General features: G+C 42.9%; 1 protein-coding gene across 1 annotated transcript in view; it reads right to left on the bottom strand.

Annotated features, from left to right (window-relative positions):
• LOC130122537 (cilia- and flagella-associated protein 46) overlaps window positions 1-25,644 on the bottom strand; it is a 113,520-nt gene that overhangs the window by 9,601 nt on the left and 78,275 nt on the right. Inside the window, exons 52-55 of the mRNA XM_056291467.1 lie at window positions 3,188-3,267; window positions 2,753-2,813; window positions 2,522-2,554; window positions 821-923 (exon numbers count right to left, since the gene is read on the bottom strand). Coding sequence (XP_056147442.1) covers window positions 821-923; window positions 2,522-2,554; window positions 2,753-2,813; window positions 3,188-3,267 — 277 coding nt within the window. The remainder of the gene's footprint in view (window positions 1-820; window positions 924-2,521; window positions 2,555-2,752; window positions 2,814-3,187; window positions 3,268-25,644) is intronic.

The raw sequence follows: 25,644 nt of genomic DNA, 5'->3' as shown, positions 1-25,644 counted from the left end.
CAGTTCAATAGAAAAATGTGCACACCAACCTGGAGTTGAAGTCCCACTTCACTTGAAAGAGTCATGGCAGCGTTTTCTTGCAAAATTCATCCAGTAATTCCGTCCATTTGGGTGAATGCGTAAAAAAAGGCAGACAATCCTCCCACATTTACAAAAATCATTTAGTAGATCTGCCACAAGATCACCAGTAGCTGTGACTGCGGTGGCCATTGCGCTTAGTTTGCTCACAACCCACCAAAGGCTCAAGCTCTAAGTTGATGAAAATACAGGGGCTACCATCGACATATCACAGGGCCCTGAGGTGTTCTGTTACTACGCATCAAAATTTGATAGGCCGATGACACGGTCACTCAAAGCTGTAACCAGTTTGCAGTTTTGGACTTCAACGAAAGGCTAGCAACAGTGCTGCTCCAAGGAGCGGTGATGTGTTTAGATGACACAAAACATCCCTGTTCAGCCCCACGAGAAAACAAGTAAGTGAATTCAGACACAATTCAGGCACACTTCAATTTAACTATGAAAAACAAATTATGATTTTGGCAGGGCCAGCAGAGACGGCCCTGAGAGCCCACCGCTGCCACAAATGGAAGTTGACTGCTGTTATGTTACAAAAGCCTTTTGATCCATTACGCAGCTGCAATGTGCAGTGCGATGCCCAGTGGCCACAATCAGGGCAGTTAATGGGCAGGCATACAAATAGCGGTATTTGCACTTCTGACACACACTTCAGTATTGTTGTAACTTATTTTGAGCACCGAGCGGTCACAAGCCCATGTGAAAACTGTATGTGACCTATGACCTTTGACGCCTGAACCCTCACCTGGGTGTTTGTTTGCAGCCCATAAACCCGTCCCACAGAGAGGTAAAATACTGGCTGTGGGTCTCCAAGATGCTCTTCATCTTTTCTGCCAGACTGGTTCCCTCTGTGTCACACCCATACACGCACACGCATACACATGCACACAAAGACACGATGAAAAGGTCAATTTATTATACAACCATGTGTTTGCAGTTTCTTTTTCCCCCCATATGTGGCCACCAAAGCAGAACTTGTGTAAAAGGGGGGTCTGGGCACAAACGATATGAGGGACACGTTGAGAGCAGAGCAGAGGAAACAGCACGACCACTGGCCAGAACCCTGGCTGCATTTCGGAGAACAGAACATTAATCATTATGCTATTTCCATCTATGAGCTCCCCATTTTCTTCTGGTGTAAAACACATTGGCCAAGTGTCCATACTTGACACTTTTCGGGCTATAAGCTATGATTGTTGAGCAACAGTCAGCTTCTTTTTTTTCCGCCGTTGTACATTTTCCCTCTCAGTAAACCAGAGATAGGATCAATGAACTAGCGTTGAAAACATCATTTATCATGATTTATCAGAGAGATCAGCGGTGTCATATTCTACTCGAGGATGAGGTGGTCTCTTTATGGTCTGTATGGCAGGATGCTTTTGTCAGGAGCATTATCTCATTAGGAGCATCTTATGAATACACACATATCCAACCAATTGCCCCACTCTTCCAGGTCATCCGGGTATCTGCACCACCCCCTCTGCTGATCAGGGGAGGGCTGCAGACTACCACATGCCTCCTCCGATACATGTGGAGTCACCAGCCGCTTCTTCTCACCTGACAGTGAGGAGTTTCGCCAGGGGGACGTAGCACATGGGAGGATCACGCTATTCCCCCCAGTTCCCCCACCTCCCTGGACAGGTGCCCTGACTGACCAGAGGAGGCGCTAGTACAGCGACCAGGATACACACCCACATCCGGCTTCCCACCCGCATACACAGCCAGTTGTGTCTGTAGGGATGCCCGACCAAGCCGGGGGTAACACAGGGATTCGAACTGGCGATCCCTGTGTTGGTAGGCAATGGAATAGACCGCCACATTACCCGGATGCTCCTTATCACTCTGTTTTATATCATTTTTAATCCTGGAACATCACCTTTTTCATAAAACTTCCCTTTCTTAGGGTAGCATCGGCTACACAACAACCTACGAAAAGAAGATTTTTTTCTTTTTGGATTTCCCCCCCTTTTCCCCCCAGTTGTATGTGTCCAATTACCCCATTCTTCCGAGCCTTCCCGATCATTTCTCCACCCCCTCTGCCGATCCAGGGAGGGCTGCAGACTACCACATGCCTCCTCCGATACATGTGGAGTCGCCAGCTGCTTCTTTTCACCTGACAGTGAGGATTTTCACCAGGGGGACACAGAGTGTGGGAGGACCACGCTATTCCTCCCAGTTCCCCCTCCCCCCCGGACTGGCGCCCCGACCGACGAGAGGAGGCGCTAATGCAGCAGCCAGGACACATACCCACACCTGGCTTCCCACCCGCAGACACAGCCAATTGTGTCTTGACGCCTGACCAACTCAGAGGTAACACGGGGATTCAAACCAGTGATCTCTGTGTTGGTAGGCAACAGAAAAGATCTTTACGCTACCCGGATGACCGCAAAAGATAATTTTGAAGGCAATCAATTACTAACAAATACTTGCACATTAATTGACTTACCAAAGTTGCCTTCATTGTAGGGGTCGACAATATCTTAGGAGATAAGTTAAGGACAACATTCTATGAAAAATAATTACACATTATTCTAAGAGCAGAAATACAACACACTGTAATAAACAAAAAATATTCATGGAAAAAGCACATCATCAATAAGTCTGCTATAGCTGCATGTCTACACAACAGCATAATTCAAAAGTATATTTGCAGATGGAGACCGTCAAAAAAAGATACATTTGAAGTTATGAGTGTCGACTGGGAATGTGTAAGGAGGCAAGACCCGACTCACAGGTACCTAGGAAAACAACATCCATTAAATTCTTATAACCTGTGAGAGTACAGTTAAAAGACTGCACAAATCATATAAATACATGGAGATTGACCATTTAGGCAAAAAATAAAGCTAGTTTTTAAATCAAATATTAGACTCTGCAGTAGAGAATATGAGGTATTGAGAGAAAGAGGGAAATGATGGATAACAAAGAATGATAAGCGCAAACAGGAGGGAACAGTTGCTGAATGGTGTGTTTATAAAAACAGGTTATGTAATTGATTGAAAAACACACAGTCAGAAGGGCAGGGAGGATCTAAATAACAGTCGGTGCTGATATCAGCTAAAAGTCATTACTGCCTGTATCTCGCAGGCCCAGATTAATTTACTGAACTCACCACTTTGATGGCTTTGCTTTGATCCCTCCTCCCCTTTGCTTCCTTGCCACCTTTGGTCTTCTTTTTGTTATCGCTTTCAACTGCCACAGACAGGAGGCTGAATTAATGCACATGCTCGTCTAAGCAGCTAAAATACCCAGCAAAATATTACTCCTTCATTTCCACCCACGCCTTTTTAGCATAGCCAATGACATTTAGTGATGACCTGAGAACTGCCATTAAAGTTTATCCATGGTGACATCATCGGTCTTCTCAGTAAGGAAACCAAGATTCCTTTCTGAGATGCTGACACATCACTACATGTTATCAGAGGTTATCTTAGGTCTAACTCCCCCCCCCCCCGATTTGTAAAAGTCATGTTATGCATGTAAGTTTTTTTTTTTTTGGGACCCCCCCCCCAACCCGATTTTCTCCCCAGTTGTATCCAGCCAATTACCCCACTCTTCCAAGTTGTTCCGGTCGCTGCTCCACCCCCTCTGCCGATCCGGGGAAGGCTGCAGACTACCACATGCCTCCTCCGATACATGTGGCGCCGCCAGCCACTTCTTTTCACCTGACAGTGAGTTTCGCCAGGGGGACGCAGCATGTGGGAAGATCACGCTCTTCCCCCAGTTCGCCCCCCCCCCTCAAAAAAAAACAAAAACAAAAAACAGGTGCCCCAACCGACCAGAGGAGGTGCTAGTACAGCGACCAGGACATATACCCACATCCGGCTTCCCACCCGCAGATACGGCCAATTATGTCTGTAGGGACGCCCGACCAAGCCAGAGGTAACATGGGGATTTGAACTGGCGATCCCCGTGTTGGTAGGCAACGGAATATACCACAACACCACCCGCATGCCATGTCATGTAAAATTAAGTCAGACGTGGATAGAAGCATGCCAAGCTAGGCAAGTTTCCCCCCAGTTCTTGTAAATTTCTTCAGTCTTGGATCAAATAGCATACCTGTATAATTGTTAGCATTATTATTAGCTAGCACCCCCATGTTCTTCCCACTCTATAGTCTTATTTCCCACACTTTTTTGGCACCTAACTACTTCTGCATGCTTTCACATGGAAACAGAAGTGTGCAATTATTTTTCTCATTGATATCTTTTATAGGTTTTGAGCAATATAACTTTTAATTCAGATCTCCCAACTATGGAAATGAATGGTGGAATATTCAGCTGCTAGAGTGGCCACCGGTGGAATAAAAAAAAAAAATTCAAATTTTTTAAACTGTGAAAACTCTCACAAGTTTGGCACTGCATAGACGTATTATCATCAATATATTCAGCTCTTCACATTTTCCCTCACAATTTAAACATCTAATTGATAGGTTTTAGGTTACGAGCGTTTGTTTGAAACCCATTTTTCAAACTGAGGCTTCCTCAGTTCGTGCCTTTCTGACTAGACTATGTCTAGACTAGGTCTAGTCAGAAAGGCACGAACTGAGGAAGCCTCTTGGATGAGAGGCGAAACGTCTTCACGGATATATACCAAGTCCAGTTGCACTTGATTCAACTCCTTTGGATAATAATCAGTGTGAGCTGCAGCTTTAACAGGCTATTCCACTAGCAGCTTCACAGGCGTGAACTGTTCCTCCTTTCAACATTACATACAATTTTACTACTTTATGCTCATTTCAGAGTATTTTACTCCTTTATACGCATTTGTACACCCCACACTCTTTTACTCCTTTAAACTCCTTTAAGCATCTTGCACACTATTCTATTCCTTTGCTTTTACTCATCTATATCTTTTTCCAGCATTTCACATGATTTTACTCCCTCATACTCTAAATTGCTTCATAAATTGTTATAGTCATTTACTTCTTCATACTTTCAGCTGTAAACTTCAACTAAAGTTAATAATGTACACTTACACTACACTGTTTTGAGTGGCTGCTTCAACCCCTGTACCTTCAGCAGCAACTCTATTCCCCTCTATCAACTTGAACTGATTTTGGGGTTGTTTTTGTGTGGATCCCCCCCCATTTTCTCCCTAGTTGTACCTGACCAATTGCCCCACTCTTCCGAGCCGTCCCAGTCGCTGCTCCATCCCCTCTGCTGATCCGGGGAGGGCTGCAGACTACCACATGCCTCCTCTGATACATGTGGAGCCGCCAGCCACTTCTTTTCACCTGACAGTGAGGAGTTTCGCCAGGGGGACGTAGCGCATGGGAGGATCACGCTATTCCCCCAAGTTCCCCCTCCCCCCTGACCAGGTGCTCCGACTGACCAGAGGAGGCGCTTGTGCACCGACTAGGACACATACCCACATCCGGCTTCCCACCCGCAGACACGGCCAATTGTGTCTGTAGGGATGTCTGACCAAGCTAGAGGTAACACAGGGATTCGAACCGGCGATCCCTGTGTTGACAGGCAATGGAATGGACTGCCATGCCACCCGGCCACACCACACCACCCAGATGCCCCATTTTTACTTTTTTATCCTCATCTATACCTTTTTAATTTGTAGAAAAATTCCACAAACTTTAATCTTGAAACTTTATTTTTTAATTTAAAAATGTTCTGCTACTTTGATTGTGTTTCTCAGTTTTCTGATTGGCCACTGAAACTGTTCCAGTTTTAGCAGCTATTCTGTTCCAGTCCAGCAGCTTGGTGAAGTGGCATTGGCTTTCTTCATTAAATATTTCAAACAATTTGACCCTAATCCTCTATATGATATTTACATTAAAAGTCAGGCAACATCTTTTCAGCTGCTTTCAGTTAGCCCACACAGTTTCTCCAGAAACTGTACTTCTCTCATTTTTTTCAAGTTTTAAATGTGTCCTCAGTAGTCCATCATCTTGTTATGTTTAAACTGGTGCAGAAGTTAAAGCTGTTTCTCTGAAAATGTATAAAAAAATCGTTAATTTTCGGTTTGACAAAACAAATACACAATAAAATAAGCAAGTTATAATGCTGTGACTTTAAAAATGAATCAATGTCTTCGTTGCAGCAGCCATTCGCCAAAATATTAATATATTTGGCATACAAACAGCCCTACTGGAGGGATTAAACCTGATATCAACATTTCCAACAGTTTCAGACTATTCAATAAACTTGTCTAAAACTACAGTCCAACCACTCGGTGGGGTAAAGTGGAATGCTGTAAATCATAATCTTCCAGGGTAGGGATGCACGATATTGGATTTTTGCCGATATCTGCTATTTTCCAATTCATTTTGGCAGACTGCCGATGCCATTATCGATATATGCACATATTTTTTCCACCTAACTGCAGATAACATCAAGTTTCTCCTGTAGTGGACTGAACTGGTTTTGCTACACTGACCACGGAAGCTGCACACACCCACGCAGGCATCACGCTGTTGATCTCTATTTTTACGTGGCTGGTCTTTTGTTTTGTTTTGTTTTTGTTTTTTTTTCTTCATGCATGGGTACACCGCCCTCCAAAAAAAAAAACTACATATAACTGTGCAAAAACCGAGTACAATCTGTTTAAAAATTATTAAAATAAATATCTCATTGTACCAGAGGCGATGCGAGGCAGCAATGCAACCTTGTGGATTTTTCCCATTGCACATTAAAATACTAAATCAATCAAATCCAGGTGTATGCATGATCCTGTAGTTAAAATGATAAAGTTAATTAATTCAGTACCAGTTAAAGCATTTGCCACTTCACTTACCCATTTTCCAAATTAGCCTACTCGAAATCTCCTCAGAAAACACGGCTGGCACGCAACCATGCACACAACACAGACGCAGTAGCAGGAAAAAAAAAAGAAAGAAGAAGAAGGCCCATCCCGCTCCGCCTACATGATGCGCCCGTGCCTGGTCAACAGTTTGAATCACGTGCGCATAATTAAAGCGTGATATTATCGGCCTCTCATATCGGCATGTCGGGCCGACGCCGATATTTAATTCTGAAGTCTTTATCGGCCGATACTGATGATGTGTCAATATCACCACGCATCCCTATACATGGGCACTGACATCTCTCCATCAGTCTGTCAGACCTTTTTGCTCTTAACTTTACTCCGTTACCTAGAGCCATTGAAGAATACATTGTCTGCTGGAACAACCTACCCTTGTCACTAATTGGCAGGATAGCAGCAATAAAAATGTACACTACCGTTCAAAAGTTTGGGATCACCCAAACAATTTTGTGTTTTCCATGAAAAGTCACACTTATTCACCACCATATGTTGTGAAATGAATAGAAAATAGAGTCAAGACATTGACAAGGTTAGAAATAATGATTTGTATTTGAAATAAGATTTTTTTTACATCAAACTTTGCTTTCGTCAAAGAATCCTCCATTTGCAGCAATTACAGCATTGCAGACCTTTGGCATTCTAGCTGTTAATTTGTTCAGGTAATCTGGAGAAATTGCACCCCACGCTTCCAGAAGCAGCTCCCACAAGTTGGATTGGTTGGATGGGCACTTCTTTGAGCAGATTGAGTTTCTGGAGCATCACATTTGTGGGGTCAATTAAACGCTCAAAATGGCCAGAAAAAGAGAACTTTCATCTGAAACTCGACAGTCTATTCTTGTTCTTAGAAATGAAGGCTATTCCATGCGAGAAATTGCTAAGAAATTGAAGATTTCCTACACCGGTGTGTACTACTCCCTTCAGAGGACAGCACAAACAGGCTCTAACCAGAGTAGAAAAAGAAGTGGGAGGCCGCGTTGCACAACTGAGCAAGAAGATAAGTACATTAGAGTCTCTAGTTTGAGAAACAGACGCCTCACAGGTCCCCAACTGGCATCTTCATTAAATAGTACCTGTTAGAGCCTGTTTGTGCTGTCCTCTGAAGGGAGTAGTACACACCGGTGTAGGAAATCTTCAATTTCTTAGCAATTTCTCGCATGGAATAGACTTCATTTCTAAGAACAAGAATAGACTGTCGAGTTTCAGATGAAAGTTCTCTTTTTCTGGCCATTTTGAGCGTTTAATTGACCCCACAAATGTGATGCTCCAGAAACTCAATCTGCTCAAAGAAGTGCCCATCCAACCAATCCAACTTGTGGGAGCTGCTTCTGGAAGCGTGGGGTGCAATTTCTCCAGATTACCTCAACAAATTAACAGCTAGAATGCCAAAGGTCTGCAATGCTGTAATTGCTGCAAATGGAGGATTCTTTGACGAAAGCAAAGTTTGATGTAAAAAAAATCTTATTTCAAATAAAAATCATTATTTCTAACCTTGTCAATGTCTTGACTCTATTTTCTATTCATTTCACAACATATGGTGGTGAATAAGTGTGACTTTTCATGGAAAACACGAAATTGTTTGGGTGATCCCAAACTTTTGAACGGTAGTGTATATGCTACCAAAAATTAAATACATTTCTCAATGACCCCAGTTCAACCGACAGCTATGTGCTTCAATGCCCTGGACTCAATAACCAACAGTTTCTGCTGGAAGCGAAAAAAAAACCAAAAAACTGACAACACTACAAAAAAAAAACCCCACCAAAGACTGGCGGTGTAGCCACCCCAACCTTCAGACACTACTATGTGGCTACCCATCTTCAATTTATTACCAAATGGCTGCAGCCAGAGCAACAATGAAACCATACTTGGGTAGAATTAGAACAAACTGACTGTCAGCAATTATCAATACCTGATCTCCCATTTCTCTCTAAATCAATAAAGACACATAATTGCTTTAAAAATCAACTTATCGCAATGACTCTGACAGCCTGGTGGAAATTAAACAAACCCTCAGGTTACCCTCCACCCCCAAATAAACTCACCCCAACTTGGCGCAACCTAGATTTTCAGGTTAATAAAAAAATAAAATAAAAAAATATTAATCTTCAAGTCTTGGAAATGACAAGGAATCACTCATCTCGAACATATTTTCGAAAACAATTCATTTTTCATGAACTCGGTGGTATGACACCAGTGGCTACAGCTTTCTGCAATACCTCCTACTGTAGCAGTGTCTAAAAGCAAAAACCAAATTAACTAACAACACCCTTCCACCACCGCCGATCATCGGTGATCTTACTCATATCGCTATCTAAAAAACCTCCATCTTTTTTTTCTAGAATATACAAAGTCTGATTAAAAACAGATGACTCTGTCTTTACCAACCAAAGAGAGGGAAAGAGGACCGTGCTGTCACCAAGATGTCAACTTCTGGAAGAATATTTGTAACAACATGTTTTCTATGGCCTGCAATTGAAAAATGCAACTTATCCAGTACAAAGTCTTACATAGAGCACATATCAGCCAACACCAAATGTTCAGAATGGGATTCCTCACATTGTACACTCAATACCACAGATGATTACTTCCACGCCATTTGGCTCTGCCCACCTATTCAAACATTCTGGACCAAAATAATTAATGAACTATCCTCTCCTGGGCCACAGCATTCCGGGTTCCCATGGGTTTGTCTTCTCTCCTCGATGGAAGCACCACCCAAACTCCAGCAACCCATTTTGATGGTGTTAACACTTGCCAATAAAACAGTTCTACTAAATTGGAAAAGTCTTTGGGTAGCCTGGGTCGAGTGTATTCGGCTAAGTAGGTGTATGCTCGGTGTGTGCGGACGGATGGGGCATCTACTCAGCGCCAGGTTTCCCCCCCTACCTCGGGCATGAATGGGCATGGGGCCACCCCTGCCAGCCCGCTGGGTGGGCGGTCCCGCAGTGTGTCGGTCTGTTGGTTGCGGGGCCAGCGGTCTGTGCTTGCCATGGCTCAGGTCCCATGCCAGCTGGTACGCCCTGTGCCTACGCTTGGGGTTGATGGTGGGGGTGCACCTCGGAGGTGCAGGCCCAGCTTGTGCTTTTTGGGACTGGTTTGTGCTCCGGGGGCATGTGGGGCTGTTGCTCTGCGGGCTCCTGGTCCCCCTATGGGCTTGGTGTTCCTCTGGGGTTGCGGTGCTTCGGGCTCCAGCTGTTCTCTTGGTTGTGAGGTGATTGCACGACTGCGAGGCCCGTTAGTGGCCTGTCTGCTGACGACAAGGTGTGGATTTCAGAAACCACAATTTATTGGGATTAAGCCCATGCACTCCCAGGTAGACACTTCACATACACGTAGGTAGACACGTCGCATGTATGTACACACTGCAAGCATCTGCCTAACACACTCCCTGGAATACTCTCTGGAATACATCCTTCTTCCTAGTCCTTTCACCCCCTTTTTTTCTTTTTTTTCTGTCTTCTTCTTTATCACTATAACTCCCCTCAACTATCTTGAACTAATAATGTTTAGTCAAACACATGTAGTCTATGTCCATGACTTATCAGATACATGTTGTCATTTTTTGTTTCTAGGTTTCCTTGTTTCACTTGTGGTGATTGTCCGCCTCTTGGAGAAGCGATGCTGATTGGATGTGTAGCTGATCAAACATGTGGAAGAGGGGGACTGGTGGAAGCTCTATATTCATTCATTCATTCATTCATTCATTCATTCATTCATTCATTCATTCATTCATTCATTCGTTCTTCATCAGCTGCTTCCCTGGGGTTGGGTCACAGTGGCAGCAAGTTAAGTAGGGCTCTCCAGATGTCCCTCTCCCCAGCAATGCCTTCCAGCTCTTCCTAGGGGATCCCACGGCATTCCCAGGCCAGGTTGGACATGTAGTCCCTCCAGCGAGTTCTGGGTCTACCCCGGGCTCTCCTCTCAGTTGGCCATGCCTGGTAAAACTCCAAAAGAAGGCGCCCAGGAGGCATCCTACTCAGATGCCCGAACCACTTCAACTGGCTCCTTTCGACACGAAGAGGAGCGGCTCTACTCCGAGCTCCCTCCGGATGTCTGAGCTACTCACCCTATCTCTAAGGCTGAGCCCAGACACCCTACGGAGGAAACTCATTTCAGCCACTTGTATCCACGATCTCACCCTTTTGGTGCTATATATACAACAAAATCCCTGTGCTGATGTCCTCCCACAGATCCAAAGGATGGAATTATTATAAGCCATTCCTGATAAGTAATAGATTGCCTTTGCAAGTTGAGAACCTGAATTCCACTTGCAGATTTACTCTGTCTAGGGAACGTTGGAATAGAATTTCCCTGTGTTGCATGCCAAGCCTGCTGACAGCGCAGGTTTAACAAAAAAAAAAAAAAAAATTGAATCAGTAATGCAGTTCAAGGACCCAGCACTGGCCTGGTCTGAGTCCAGTCTTCAGATTTGGGGGCAATGGGGGCACACTAACACCTCCATGAAGCACCCTGACACCTCCAAGCACAGCAAGTAAAATGTAAGCAAGCACTTCCCACCTGAAGGCAGTCTTTTTATAGCAAGCTCCAATTTATCCTGTCCGTGTTTCGTGCAAAGTGCCGTGAAGAATAACAAATAGCCCTCTCAGAAGTGGCTTAAGGCACTACATCTTCTTGACACAATGCTAAACTGTAGATGTCAAAATTATGGTAATTCTCGTACATGGTATGGAGTGAAAATTTCTTCTTTTTTTTCTCCCAGAGTCATCCTCATCGAGATGTGTGATAAGATACATGTTTTGTTTTTGTTTTTTGCCTCCTTCTTAGGACAATTGTTTAAACAACACACTAATTTCACTGTAACCTTTTGAACATGCACCCAAGTTATGCAAATTCTTAACCTTTTAAAAGGTAAAGCTGTCTGCAACTTCAAATACAGGAGGGTGAGTGAACCCTTTAGCCCTATGTCTGTTTTCAAACATTTTCAATATCTACTGCCCCAAGTAATATGGAAACAGCATGGCTAACCTGAGCAAATTAATCTCTCATTATTTGTCCCAATTTATGATTAAGTAATAAATAATTTTTGGTTCTTTTCTAAATGTTACTTACACTGGATATTCACTTACTTTATTTTTCTGTAACCTAATTTGTTTTTTGTTTTTTTCCTTTTTCTTTCTATTCATGTTTGGAAGAAATTAATACAAAAACCTCTGGGATGACTATCTGGTCTGCCCCTGTGGAATCCCACATGTTGTTGGAACAGGCCAGCTGTCCCCCCCCCCTCTTCCATGATGGTGACTTTCTGGTGATGATGCTGCTGGGGTAAATAACGTTTCAGCAAGTTTAGGTAATTAGCAGTAACTTTACTGAGCAAAAGTCCAAGTTAAAACGAATGCTTTTTTCATTTTTAAACACTAGAAGTAGAATGAATGACTCAAATGTACACTGCTGAACTATGCTTTATGAAAAGTTCTGCAAGATTATCTCATACATAGTAGTTTTCTGCGATGCCGGAAGTCGGCATGCCCCAGGCCCCGCCTTTGCCTGCCGCCCAGCCTGACTTGCACCCTACCCCAATGCTCATCCACCACTTGGCCACCAGACGCTCGCCAGTGAGCTCCCTTCCCAGGTCTGGCTCCAGGAGGGGGCCCCGGTTTCCCTTTACCGGGCAAGGTGCTGTAGCTCTGCTGGTGTACTTCCATTGGGTTTCATGAGAATTGCTCTTAATCTGGCCCCTTCCCTGGGACCAATTTGCCTTGGGAGACCCTACCAGGAGCTATCGCCCCTGACAACACAGCTCCCAGGATCACCGGGACACCCAAACCCCTCCATCACGTTAAGGTGGCGATTCTTGGAGGGAAGGCCTTCCTTTGGAGGTTTTCCGGGCACATCCAACTGGGGGGAGACCCTGGGGTAGACCCAGAACTTGCTGGAGGGACTACATGTCCAATCTGGCCTGGGAACGCCTTGGGATCCCCCTGGAGGAGCTGGAGGGCGTTGCTGGGGAGAGGGATGCCTGGAGTGCCCTACTTAGCTTGCTGCCACCACAACCCAACTGCGGAGAAGCGGCTGATGATGAGATGAGATGAGGTAGTAGTTTTCTCTAAATGATTATTAACATTTCAGAGAAAAGTGACTCGAGTAGGTTTTAGGTACGAACTCATTACAGTTAAACAAACCTCAGGATATTATGGAGGAGTTTGTTTGACCTCCTCTTATGGCAACTGGAATTACTGAAGCAATTTGAAGTGGTTATATATATCCTAGTCGATGCATTTCTCCATAACTTATAATTGGGTGACAGAAAAGTGCCACAAATAACCCAAAACCTTGCTGTACTGCCACGAAGGCAACTTTGCTTAGGGACATACCGCCGCAAGACAGACAAGGAATGACCGTGAGTTGGACGGAAAGCACAAGGGCTGTATCCAGTGGACATGCACCACAGATGGATTAGAAAAACTTTTTTTTTTAAATTTGACTTCCCAGTTGAAAGTTATCTTAAACGGTACAAGGGCGTGTAAAGGGTTCACTTTCCCTACCTTTTTCCTTCCCTTCTCTCTCCATTCCAATCACAGTGTGCTCCATTCTACCATGGGTGACAATATCATTGTTAGAAAACAAAACTTCAGTTGCTTTCTTTTTTCTTTTAAATCATAACTAATATTTCACAGCTGAAAATGTGGTATCCTGCACATACACTGCTGTTTGTTCTGCTTGTTGTGTGCTGTGGTAGTGCAGTATAGATAGGGTGTTATGTGCACCATGCTTGTTGATATATTTTGTGCTTATTTCTATTTCATCTTTATTTCTATTTGTTTCTGTTTCTATTTTCTTATCGTGTATCTTGTTAGATTTTAGTTATTAGAGCGTGAGTGTCTGTAATAGAACCCAATTTCCCCCTCGGGGATGAATAAAGTATTCTGATTCTGATTCTGATTACACTCACAGTAGGCATGCAAACCAAACCTGAGAAGACAGGGGGAAGGATGTATGCAGAATAATCCTGGTGTTAATCAAGAGCTAAATTAAAAATACCCTCATAGAATTTGGTAAGGACCATAAAACTAGAGCCAGATCATAAAACTAAAATAGCACCAGAAAAAAAAAGAAAAAAAGAAAAATGTCAGAGAAAATGTGTATAAATGGTATGGGGTGCATCGTAGTGTCATATGTAGCAATACATATAGCTCTGTTTAATGTGTGTGATCATCTTTATCTCAAGGCTAAATGCACAACACCTGCAACTTAACCTCGATCAACATCCCCTGGGCATTTGAACCTGCTTGGAACAGTCCACAGTCCTGATTGTAATGGAGTCTTGCAGGCACCAAGAGGCCGTTCAGTTTTATGAAGTGAGCTGCAGCACTTACGGGTGTTTCCATGAACATACATGCAAAACAACTTCTCTCCTGAACAGATTATATTTCTATGGATGGAACCTGTCATTAAATTGCTATGACTCATATAAGCCATTATTTGCCAAGAATATTGTGATACAATGGACCCCATGTAAGCATGTTATCTTGAGTTCCTCTTACATTTCTCACAAGAAGTGTGTAAGCGAATTAAACACTGATTTTACAGTCTTAACCAACTTAATTTGTTCTTACATAAGCGCCTTGAATGTTAAATGTACAGAAGCCCTGAGAGGCAAGCGAGAGAAAAAATCTGGTGATCAATTTTTTAAGTCTGATGTAAATTGTTTTCTCTCCTATTTATGACTTAAGAACAGGTGAAAGGGGTGTCTGGGTAACGTAGCGGTCTATTCCGTTGAATACCAACACAGGGATTGCTGGTTCGAATCCCCGTGTTGCCTCCGGCTTGGTCAGGCGTCCCTACAGACATAATTGGCCGTGTCTGTGGGTGGGAAGCCAGATGTGGGTATGTGTCCTGGTCATTGCACTAGCACCTCCTCTGGTCGGTTAGGGCGCCTGATTGGGGGAGGGGGAACTGGGGGGAATAGTGCGATCCTCCCACGTGCTACTTCTCCCTGGCGAAACTCCTCACTGTAAGGTGAAAAGAAGCGGCTGGCGACTCCACATGTATCGGAGGAGGCATGTGGTAGTCTGCAGCCCTCCCCAGCTCAGCAGAGGGGGTGGAGCAGCGACTGGGACGGCTCGGAAGAGTGGGGTGGTTGGCCAAATTCAATTGGGGAGAAATAGGGGGGGGGGGGGACAGGCTTTGCCTGAAAAGTCTTTCTAAGTTCCTTATAATTTTTTGTTTCATCTGTGAAACACGCGGAAGAAAAAAGTTTTGCCAGGTGAAAAAAAAAGTTTTGTCGGGATGATTTTTTTAGTTATTTTTTTTCCTAAATATGCACAAATAGGTGAAAAGAAAAGTGTTGGCAGGTGAAAAAAAAATTTTTTTTTCAGGATAATTTTTCCGAGTGTTAGTTGTCGTAACACTCATTTCAGCCACAAGAGGTGGAAGTACAGTAGTGGTGTACTCCTTCAAAACAAAAAAGTGCACACATATGAGAATCCAACCCAGGTCATTTGCAGGAAAAGGCTTATGGACTTATGGACTGAGCTACTGCAATAGGGCAACTCCATGTAGGGTTATAGCCTAGTCAATGTGTTTTCTATGAGGGCGCACCCTCCTCCTCCGCCTCCTGCTTCTTCTTTTTCTTCTTCTTTTGGCTGCTCCCATTACAGGTCGCCACAGTGAATGATTAATTTCCGTCTCTTTCTGTCCTCTGCATTTTCCTCTGTCACACCAACCTGCACGTCCTTCCCCACCACACCCATGAACCTCCTCTTTGGCCTTCCTCTCTTCCTCTTGCCTGGCAGCTCCATGTTCAGCATCTTTCTCACAATATACCCAGCATCTCTCCTCCACACATGTCCAAACCATACCAACCTTGTCTCTCTTGCTTTGTCTCCAAACCATCCAATCTGAGCTGTCCCTCTAATATACTCGTTCCTAATTGTGTCGTTTTTCGTCACTCCCAATGAAAATCTTGGCATCTTCAACTCTGCCACCTCCAGCTCCACCTCTTGTCCTTTCACCAGTGCCATCATCTCCAAACCATATAACATAGCTGGTCTCACAACCATCCCATAAACCTTCCCTTTAACTCTTGCTGGTACCCTTCTGTCGCAAATCACTCTTGACACTCTTCTCCACCCACTGCACCCTGCCTGCACTCTCTTCTGCACTCTCCATTACTTCTACTCTCTTCTACATGCTCTTCTTCACCTCTCTTCTGCACTCTCCATTACTTTGAACAGCTGACCAAATATTTGAACGCATCCACCTTCACCACCTCTACTCCTTGCATCATCACCATTCCACTGTCTTCCCTCTCATTCACATATATGTATTCTGCGTTGTGTCTACAGACTTTCATTCCTCTTTTCTCCAGCGCATACATCCACCTCTCCAGGCTCTCCTCAGTCTGCTCTCTACTCTTGCTACAGATCACAACGTCATCCGCAAACATCATTGTCCATGAAGTCTCCTGCCTGATCTCGTCCGTCAACCTGTCCATCACCATTCCAAACAAGAAAGGGCGGAGAGCTGATCCTTGATGTAATCCCACCTCTACCTTGAACCCATCTGTCATTCCTACTGCATACTGCCCTCATAAATACCCTGCACCACTCTTACATACTTGTCCGCCACTCCCGACTTCCTCATACAATACTACACCTCCTATCTCTGCACTGTGTCATATACTTTCTCTAAATCCACAAAGACAAAATGTAACTCCTTCTGGCCTTCTCTATACTTCTCCATCAATATTCTCAAGGCAAAAAGGTGCACCCTCTGAACAAACGCTCATATCTTCCTTAGTTATTTTATATTAATGTATAGAATTGCTCCAATTATGATGTCCTGGAAGCTTCTTGTTGCCAGCACACTGCCTATATAGTGATATATATGTGTGTTTGTGTGTGTGTGTGTGTGTGTGTGTGTGTGTGTGTGTGTGTGTGTGTGTGTGTGTGGGAAAAACACACAGATATATATAATTTACATATATATATTACATTTATATACAATGTATATGTATATATTATGAATATGATGAGTATGAAGCTGGAAACTGAAGATGTATTGCTGAATGTTATCAGCGCATATGCCCCGCAAGTTGGGTGTGAGATGGACGACAAAGAATAATTCTGGAGTGAGTTGGACAACGTGGTGGAAAGGGTACCCAAGGAGGAGAGAGTGGTGATTGGAGCGGACTTCAATGGACATGTTGGTGAAGGGAACAGGGGTGATGAGGAGGTGATGGGAAGGTATGGAGTCAAGGAGATAATTGTGGAAGGACAGATGGTGGTCGATTTTGTGAAAAGGATGGAAATGGCTGTGGTGAATACATATTTCAAGAAGAGGGAGAAACACAGGGTGACGTACAAGAGTGGAGGAAAGTGCACACAGGTGGACTATATCTTATGTAGAAGGCGCCATCTAAAAGGGATTGGAGACTGCAAGGTGGTGACAGGGCAGAACGTAGCTAGGCAGCATCGAATGGTGGTCTGTAGGATGACTTTGGAGACCAAGAAGAGGAAGCGAGTGAAGACACAGCCGAAGATCAAATGGTGGAAGTTGAAGAAGGAAGACTGTTGTGTGGAGTTCAGGCAGGAATTAAGACAGGCACTGGGTGGTAGTGAAGAGTTGCCAGATGGCTGGACAACCACTGCAGAAATAGTGAGGGAGACAGCTAGGAAGGTACTTCGTGTGTCATCAGGACAGAGGAAGGAAGACAAGGAGACTTGGTGGTGGAATGAGGAAGTACAGCAAAGTATACAGAGGAAGAGGTTGGCAAAGATGAAGTTGGATAGTCAGAGAGATGAAGAAAGTAGACAGGAGTACAAGGAGATGCACCATAAAGCGAAAAGAGAGGTGGCAAAGGAAAAGGAAAAGGCTTATGGTGAGTTGTATGACAGGTTAGACACTAAGGAAGGAGAAAAGGACTTGTACCGATTGGCTAGACAGAGGGACCGAGCTGCGTAGGATGTGCATCAAGTCAGGGCGATCAAGGATAGAGATGGAAATGTGCTGACAAGCGAGGAGAGTGTGCTGAGAAGGTGGAAGGAGTACTTTGAGGGGCTGATGAATGAAGAAAATGAGAGAGAGAGAAGGTTGGATGATGTAGGGATAGTGAATCAGGAAGTTCAGTGGATTAGCAAAGAGGAAATGAGGGCAGCTATGAAGAGGATGAAGAGTAGAAAGGCAGTTGGTCCAGATGACATACCTGTGGAGGTATGGAGATGTTTAGGAGAGATGGCAGTGGGGTTTTTAACTAGATTATTTAACACAATCTTGGAAAGTGAGGGGATGCCTGAGGAGTGGATAAGAAGCATACTGGTACCGATTTTCAAGAACAAGGGCGATGTGCACACTGTAGCAACTACAGAGGTATAAAGTTGATCAGCCACAGCATGAAGATATGGGAAAGAGTAATAGAAGCTAGGTTAAGAGGAGAGGTGACGATTAGCGAGCAGCAGTATGGTTTCATGCCACGAAAGAGCACCACAGATGTGATGTTTACTTTGAGAATGTTGACTTGAGAAGTATAGAAAAGGCCAGAAAGAGTTGCATTGTGTCTTTGTAGATTTAGAGAAAGCATACGACAGGGTGCCAAGAGAGGGGGTGTGGTATTGTATGAGGAAGTCGGGAGTTACAGAGAAGTATGTAGGAGTGGTGCAGGATATGTATGAGGGAAGTGTAACGATGGTGAGGTGTGCGGTTGGAATGACAAATGGGTTCAAGGTGGAGCTGGAATTACATCAAGGATCGGCTCTGAGCCCTTTCTTGTTTGCAATGGTGATGGACAGATTGACGGACAAGATCAGGCAGGAGTCTCCATGGACGATGATGTTCGCGGATGACATTGTGATCTGTAGCAAGAGTAGGGTGCAGGTTGAGGTGAGCCTGGAGAGGTGGAGGTATGCACTGGAGAGAAGAGGAATGAAAGTCAGAAGGAGCAAGATGGAATACCTATGCGTGAATGAGAGGTAGGACAGTGGAATGGTCAGCATGCAAGGAGTGGAGGTGACGAAGGCATATGAGTTTAAATACTTGGGGTCAACTGTCCAAAGTAACGGGGAGTGCAGGAGAGAGGTGAAGAAGAGAGTGCAGGCAGGTGGAGTGGGTGGAGAAGAGTGTCAAGAGTGATTTGCGACAGAAGGGCACCAGCAAGAGTGAAAGGGAAGGTTTACAGGATGGTTGTGAGACCAGCTATGTTGTATGGTTTGGAGACAGTGGCACTGACAAAAAGACAGGAGGTGGAGCTGGAGGTGGCAGAGTTGAAGATGCTAAGATTTTCACTGGGAGTGACGAAGAAGGACAGGATTAGGAATGATTATATTAGAGGGATTGCTCAACTTGGATGATTTGGAGACAAAGCAAGAGAGGCAAGATGGAGATGGCTTGGACGTGTGTGGAGGAGAGATGGTGGGTTTATTGGGAGAAGGATGCTCAATATGGAGCTGCCAGGAAAGAGGAAAAGAGGAAGGCCAAAGAGGAGGTTTATGGATGTGGTGAGGGAGCACGTGCAGGTGGCTGGCGTGACAGAGGAAGATGCCGAAGACAGGAAGAAATGGAAACGGATGATCCGCTGCGGCAACCCCTAACGGGAGCAGCCGAAAGTAGTAGTAGTAGATATATATTACATTCATATATTTTATATATATATAACCTTGTTAAAACAAACACTCAATGGTAGGGAAAGTGCACAACCAATAAGAAGCAAAATAATCCAGTGAGTCATGTAAATTCTTTATGAGACAGCACAAGCCTGTTTCATGCCATAAGCAATCATCAGCCTGCTTTATAATTTACTTGACCCACTGGATTTATATATATAGATGTAGGAATTTTTTTAAAATCCATAGCAGTACAAGCTTGTTTCGTGGGATGCACGACACAAGCTTGTACTGCTATGTATTACATTTTTTTCCCTACATCTATATTGATATTCTGCTCATTAGTTGAGCACTCTTATCAACACCAGTGACAGTTTCCGAAAACCCCCCGCTATATATATACATACATATCTACACATATACACACACACACACACATATATATATATATATATATATACTAGAAGAACCCCGCTACAATGTAGCGGTTTGGTTATCCACCCGTCTAAATCTCCCTCCTCTTCATCCTGCCAGCTAACCACCTTCCCCCTGCCCCTAAACCCCCCCCCCCAAATGCTCAGAATCATCTGAAATGCCGAGAAAAGTGGTTTTTAGCCATTTTTAGAAAATTCATATTTTGCATAATTATGCATAATTATTACAATTATTTTAATTTTCTGCTATTTTTCTGGTCCTCTCTGGAACAATACCTACCACCTCCAAAAAAAATTAAGATCATAAGTGCATTTTTGCAAAAAAAATGCATTTATTTTGCATAATGCCAAAACATTTCTAAGTCCCAGAACATTTTTTTTATATAGGTGAAAAAATCAGAGATGCTCAGAATCATCTGAAATGCCGAGAAAAGTGTTTTTTTTAGCCATTTTTAGAAAAATGCATATTTTGCATATTTATGCATAATTATGCATACTTTTAATTTTCTGGGATTTTTCCCTTACTCTCTGAGACAATACCTACCACCTCCAAAAAGAATTAGGATCATAAGTGCTTTAGTTTTCGGTCCCACTATCTACACTAACTAACACAGACACACACTAACACCACACACACACACACACATTATGAAAATATATGAGTAGATATACGTATATACACACACGCACAAGCACACGCACACACACACACGCACAGACACACACACACACACACACACACACATATATATATATATATATATATAATACTTTGTTTAAAGAAACACTCAATGGTAGGGAAAGTGCTCAGCAAATAAGGAGCAAAATAATCCAGTGAGTCAAGTAAATTCTTCATGAGACAGTACAAGGCAGTTTATGGTATGAAACAGGCTTGTACTGTCTCACAAAGAATTTACTTGAGTCACAGGATTTTATATATATTTTTTTCTCTCCAAATTCCTACGTGATACAGCAAATCTGAAATTATTTTTGTGTTCAACTTGACATTGTCTCTCATAATCTCTTAATTTTTTTTTCAGGAAACAAAACGTTTGAAAAAATTTTTTTGTCCAGTATTATCAAAATGATTACACAAATTTGTGTTTTGTGACATGTTGATGTTGTAACCGCATTTTAGCTGACTGAAAAGAGGATGAAAAGACGACTTAAACGTTCAGACCGAATATCACCCAGTTTTCAACTAGAAACCAAAGTTGAAATCCTGGTTGATTAGAACATGGGGTAGTGGTGCACTTCAGCCTCTTGTGGCTGAAATTAGTATTACAATAACAAACTTGGAAAAAATGATCCTGACAATTTTTTTTTCCACCAGCCAAAACTTTTTTGTTTAACCTGTTTTCACAGATGGAAAAAAAAATCCTCTGGCCAAAATGAGAATTATAACAAACACTTTGAAAAAATGATTCTGACCACACAAAAAAAAAATTATCAGGCAAAACTTTTTGTTTTACCTGTTTTCACAGATGGAGGGAAAAAAAATAACCTAGAAAAATTATCCTGGCAAAACCTTTTTTTTCACCTGGCAAAAACTTGTTTTTTACCTGTTTCACAGATGAAAAGAAAAATAAGGAAATTAGAATGATTATCCTGGCAAAACCTTTTTTTAACCTACTGTTTAGTCATAAACAGGAGAGGAATAATAAAAAAAAGGATCAGAATTAAGACTATGGATGACCAGAATGTTTTTTTCTCACTTGTCTCTCAAGGCTTCCATATAAATGTCATTTGTTCGTAACTTAAATACATGTGACATCAAACTCTTGATTGTCAAAGTTAATGAAAATGAGTGCCCCCTCCCCCCCCCCCCCCGTCTGGTTCTGAGTATTAGATGAGTTTATGATCACGAGCACGATTCTCTAATCTACACATTGTATAGGGAGAAATGAGTGTGAGGTGCATTTTGTCGAACGCCACTTATTCAGTCGGGCATCAGACCTTCACATGGAGCTGTAGCTGTACAGTTAATGGCTCCTGTTAGACATTAAAGGAATGAGATCTGATAAAAGTGTAAATAAGCCACTTTCAAACATACATTCTGTAACACTGTCAGAATGATTTTTTTTCCGGCACTGGCACACATTCTCCATATTCACACATGCAGCTTCTATCTGTAAGATTTACAGATACCATTTTTCCACACATGACATGATAGTGACTTCTGTCTCATTCCCTGCTCATGTAGGACATCTTTATATCTCAACCTGCAACATTTATTCATTTATTTGTTTATTTATTCATTTATTATTTTGGCATTCTCAATTTTCCATAAAACTGTGCAGCTTACTAGCTGACTCTTGATTTCATCCTCTGCAAAGAATGACAGAAGCTCTCTTTTTCTATGTCGTCCATTTCACAGACGTTTTCAAATATAATCTTATTTTTAACTGGTTTGAAAATAAATCTCACAATTCATCTGCTATGTACAAGTCACAGATACATCCCTTGTGAATGATTCACCCGCTCCTGTAAAAGCGTTTTAATACAGCATTTGATCATTTTTTTTAACTATCATTTGATTATGCTTCTGGAAATGTTACTTAGTTGTGAGTCGGCAAATTGCCGACGCAACTTTTATGGATTATCAACCCTGGCTCACATTTACACATGACCCCCAAATGTAATGTTAAGGGAAGTTTATGGGTTAGGCAGCATGTCTGAATGGGGTTTTACACTTTTTTTGTATATAAGCAAATACGAGAGGCACCAGAGCAGGTCCCAAGCTCATTTGAGCTGCTAGCTGGTCTACTAAGGTTCTGTAAAAGGGACAGGTTAGCAGGTCAAGAGACAAGCACTGATGGATGTTGACCATTATTTAAGGGACAAATAAGGAACATACTATGATGCCTGGACGGAGTTCACAGTTAGCATGTTTGCTCTCCAAGATGAGGAAGCAGCCTGAAAAGGAAATAAATTGGCCTATTTTGGGTGAAGAAGATCAGAAGATAGAAAGAGAGATTGTTGTAACCAGACTGAGGGTATATAAGACTGTTTGTTAAACTGTAATAGGGAGAGGGGTTAAAATACTTGGCTGTGAACCACGGCTTGTTTTGAGATTATCAAACTATAAATAATTTTTGACATTATATGACCATTTTTTATTTGAATTGTGACCCAAAGGGGGTCCAGCTTTATTTATTTATTTTCATGAAGGACAACTAATAGATGGTTTGTTTTTTTACTACATGGAAGTACAGAGTTAGTATCTGTTTATGTTTCTGGTGGTCTGAGTAACACTTTTTATAATTAATCATATTTGAAGCCTTGCAGAGACTAAGGTTCTGGTTAAGGTTCTATTTTAAGAGGTATAAAAATGCTAATTACTTTTGGAACTTTTGAGGGTAACCTCTCTATGGACAGGTAGGTCAAAAACTCTCTGGCTCTCACGGCACGAATTCATACACATGATGACCGTGTATAGCTCTGCTTGTGAAAATGAGACCAGAGGGAGCGGGACAAAAGGTAATCTTTTAGGTTTTCTTTCATAGCTCAGTATTATTGGAGGTTCTTATTAGGACACAGTGGCTTAATATGGATTTAACATTTAAATGTGGATAACATTTAATGGCATTGAATGGCAGAACATTTATTTTAAATGTCTAGCTTGCTATATCTTTAAAAGTACACATCTCCACCAATATTCTGAGAAAAATAACAGTGCACAATAACAAATTTAAAGCAGCAGTAGAAACTTCTTTGCTTTAACTTATCATTATGAAGTAAATGTTGATTGCACAGTGTAATGGCTATAGAATAATGACACCATCTGCATTTAGATTGGTTGACTACAAGACTTTCCCTATGCAATTCTGTCTGCCACCGGGCACGATCTCGTGGGAAAATGAAGGCTCGATTTACAGCAAAAAGGAAGTGCATCAACCATTGCGCAACCAAAATAGGAAGAGAATAGTGCTTAGGGGGCATCTGGGTAGCGTAGCGGTCTGTTCCATTGCCTGCCAACACAGGACCGCCAGTGTGGGTTCCATTTCTGCTCGAGTACAATATCGATTCGGGATCCTTCGACTACATATGACGTCACGGATTATGTTGCTAGCTAGCGTTGTTTAACGCTAGCTTTATAGTTATTTAGCTTTGTGTTTTTTACAATCCACATTGACATAGAGTTGGTTAGTAAAGGTACGAGGCCTGAAGGCCCAAGCTGCGTCTAATGTCAATCTACTGTTTCCTGCTGTTCCTAAACTGAACTAGCCCTTACCCAAGCCCCTACCCAATCATAATGTGTGAAGTAGTGATGTCATCTGTAGTCTCAGGACCCCGAGCACATCCAATAGTGCGAGTAGATCAAGTAACGACACCGGCTCGAATCCCCGTGTTACCTCCGGCTTGGTCGGGCATCCTTACGGACACAATTGGCCGTGTCTGCGGGTGGGAAGTTGGATGTGGGTATTTGTCTTGGTCGCTGCACTAGCACCTCCTCTAGTCTGTTGGGGCGCTCACCCCCCCCCCCAGATCGGCAGAGGGGGTGGAGCAGTGACTGGGACAGCTCAAAAAGAGCAGGGTAATAGATCAGATACAATTGGGGAGAAAAAGGGGGGAAATTGGTAAAATAAATAAATAAAAAAGAGGAGATTGCTTTAAAAAAAAAGGGGGGGGTGTCATGCTTTTGTTTTCTCTAGTAGCAATCGGTAGCTATCTCCAGTAGCAGAAATGGCAGATGGTGGGGCAATCAAAGTGACAGTCGAAACTACCTGGCAAGAGAAAAACAACCCCGTTGACAGAGGAGGCAAAGAAGGCAAAGAGGAAGAGTTGTAGAAACAGAAGTAAAACAAGAGTGACCCTCAGATGGGCATTTACTCGATGGAGCGAGGTCCTCTGTTGTACTATCAAATTCTGTTTCCCCATCAAGATCTGTCTCCCCCTAGCCAGTCGAAAGCCTTCACATGGAAACAGGTTAGCTATCAGTTATGATTAGGCTAAGGTAAGCGTTAGGTTAAGTTTAGGGTAAGTTTGAAGTTAGGTTAAAGTTAGGGCTAGGTTGAGGTTAGGGTTAGGGTGAGGTTGAGGTTAAGGTTAGGTTAGGTTAAGGTGAGGTTCAGGTTAAGTTAAGGTTAATTAAATGTCTCGGTGTTGTATCGAACTCTGGCTAGGGGGAAACAGATCTCGACAGGGAAACAGAGTTCGATACAACACCCGGACTTAAGAGGGTTCCAAACCAACATTCAGTTGGCATTCTTTCTATTGGATCAGTAAGTAACAGAACCTGCCTACTTATTAATACTACCAGATGTTTTACTCTGGCTGTATCATAGCACTGAGATTGGGGTTTATAGTTCAAATTGAGCTTCTTACGGTTGTTTCTTGCTTTGGACAGTAGCCAGGCTGCTAATAAACAGAAAGCGATCTGGTTGTCTTTGCGACAGTGGTGCAAACAATAAAAACACTTGGAAATGCTTGGGGAGGGAGTTGAAAAGTTGTCTACAGCCGCTTTAAGTGTGAAGAGAATACTTTAATTTGTAATTTGGTACAACACACTTAAAATGTGGCTCCTGAGACCAAACAACTTCAAATAAGCAGGTGCCCCAGCAGTAAAAAGAGATTGGAAGGAATGACCTGGGGTACATCCTGACTGAACAGCTCTTTATGAAATTAAAAAAAAAACATTGGTACTATAAATGAACTTAAGAGGGGCTTTGCCTTTGAGTGAAGGCAATTAAAATAGGTTGAATCAAAGCAGATCACAACTCTCTTGATGGATTTAGCCCTGACTGAAATATCTTGTGGTCACCAGCCAAGCAAATGGGGAGACTCCTCCACAGCTC

Source organism: Lampris incognitus, chromosome 13 (assembly GCF_029633865.1).
Source record: "Lampris incognitus isolate fLamInc1 chromosome 13, fLamInc1.hap2, whole genome shotgun sequence".
Lineage (NCBI taxonomy): Eukaryota > Metazoa > Chordata > Actinopteri > Lampriformes > Lampridae > Lampris > Lampris incognitus.
The sequence above is the reverse complement of the archived record's forward strand: the minus strand, read 5'-3'. Positions and strand labels throughout refer to the sequence as shown.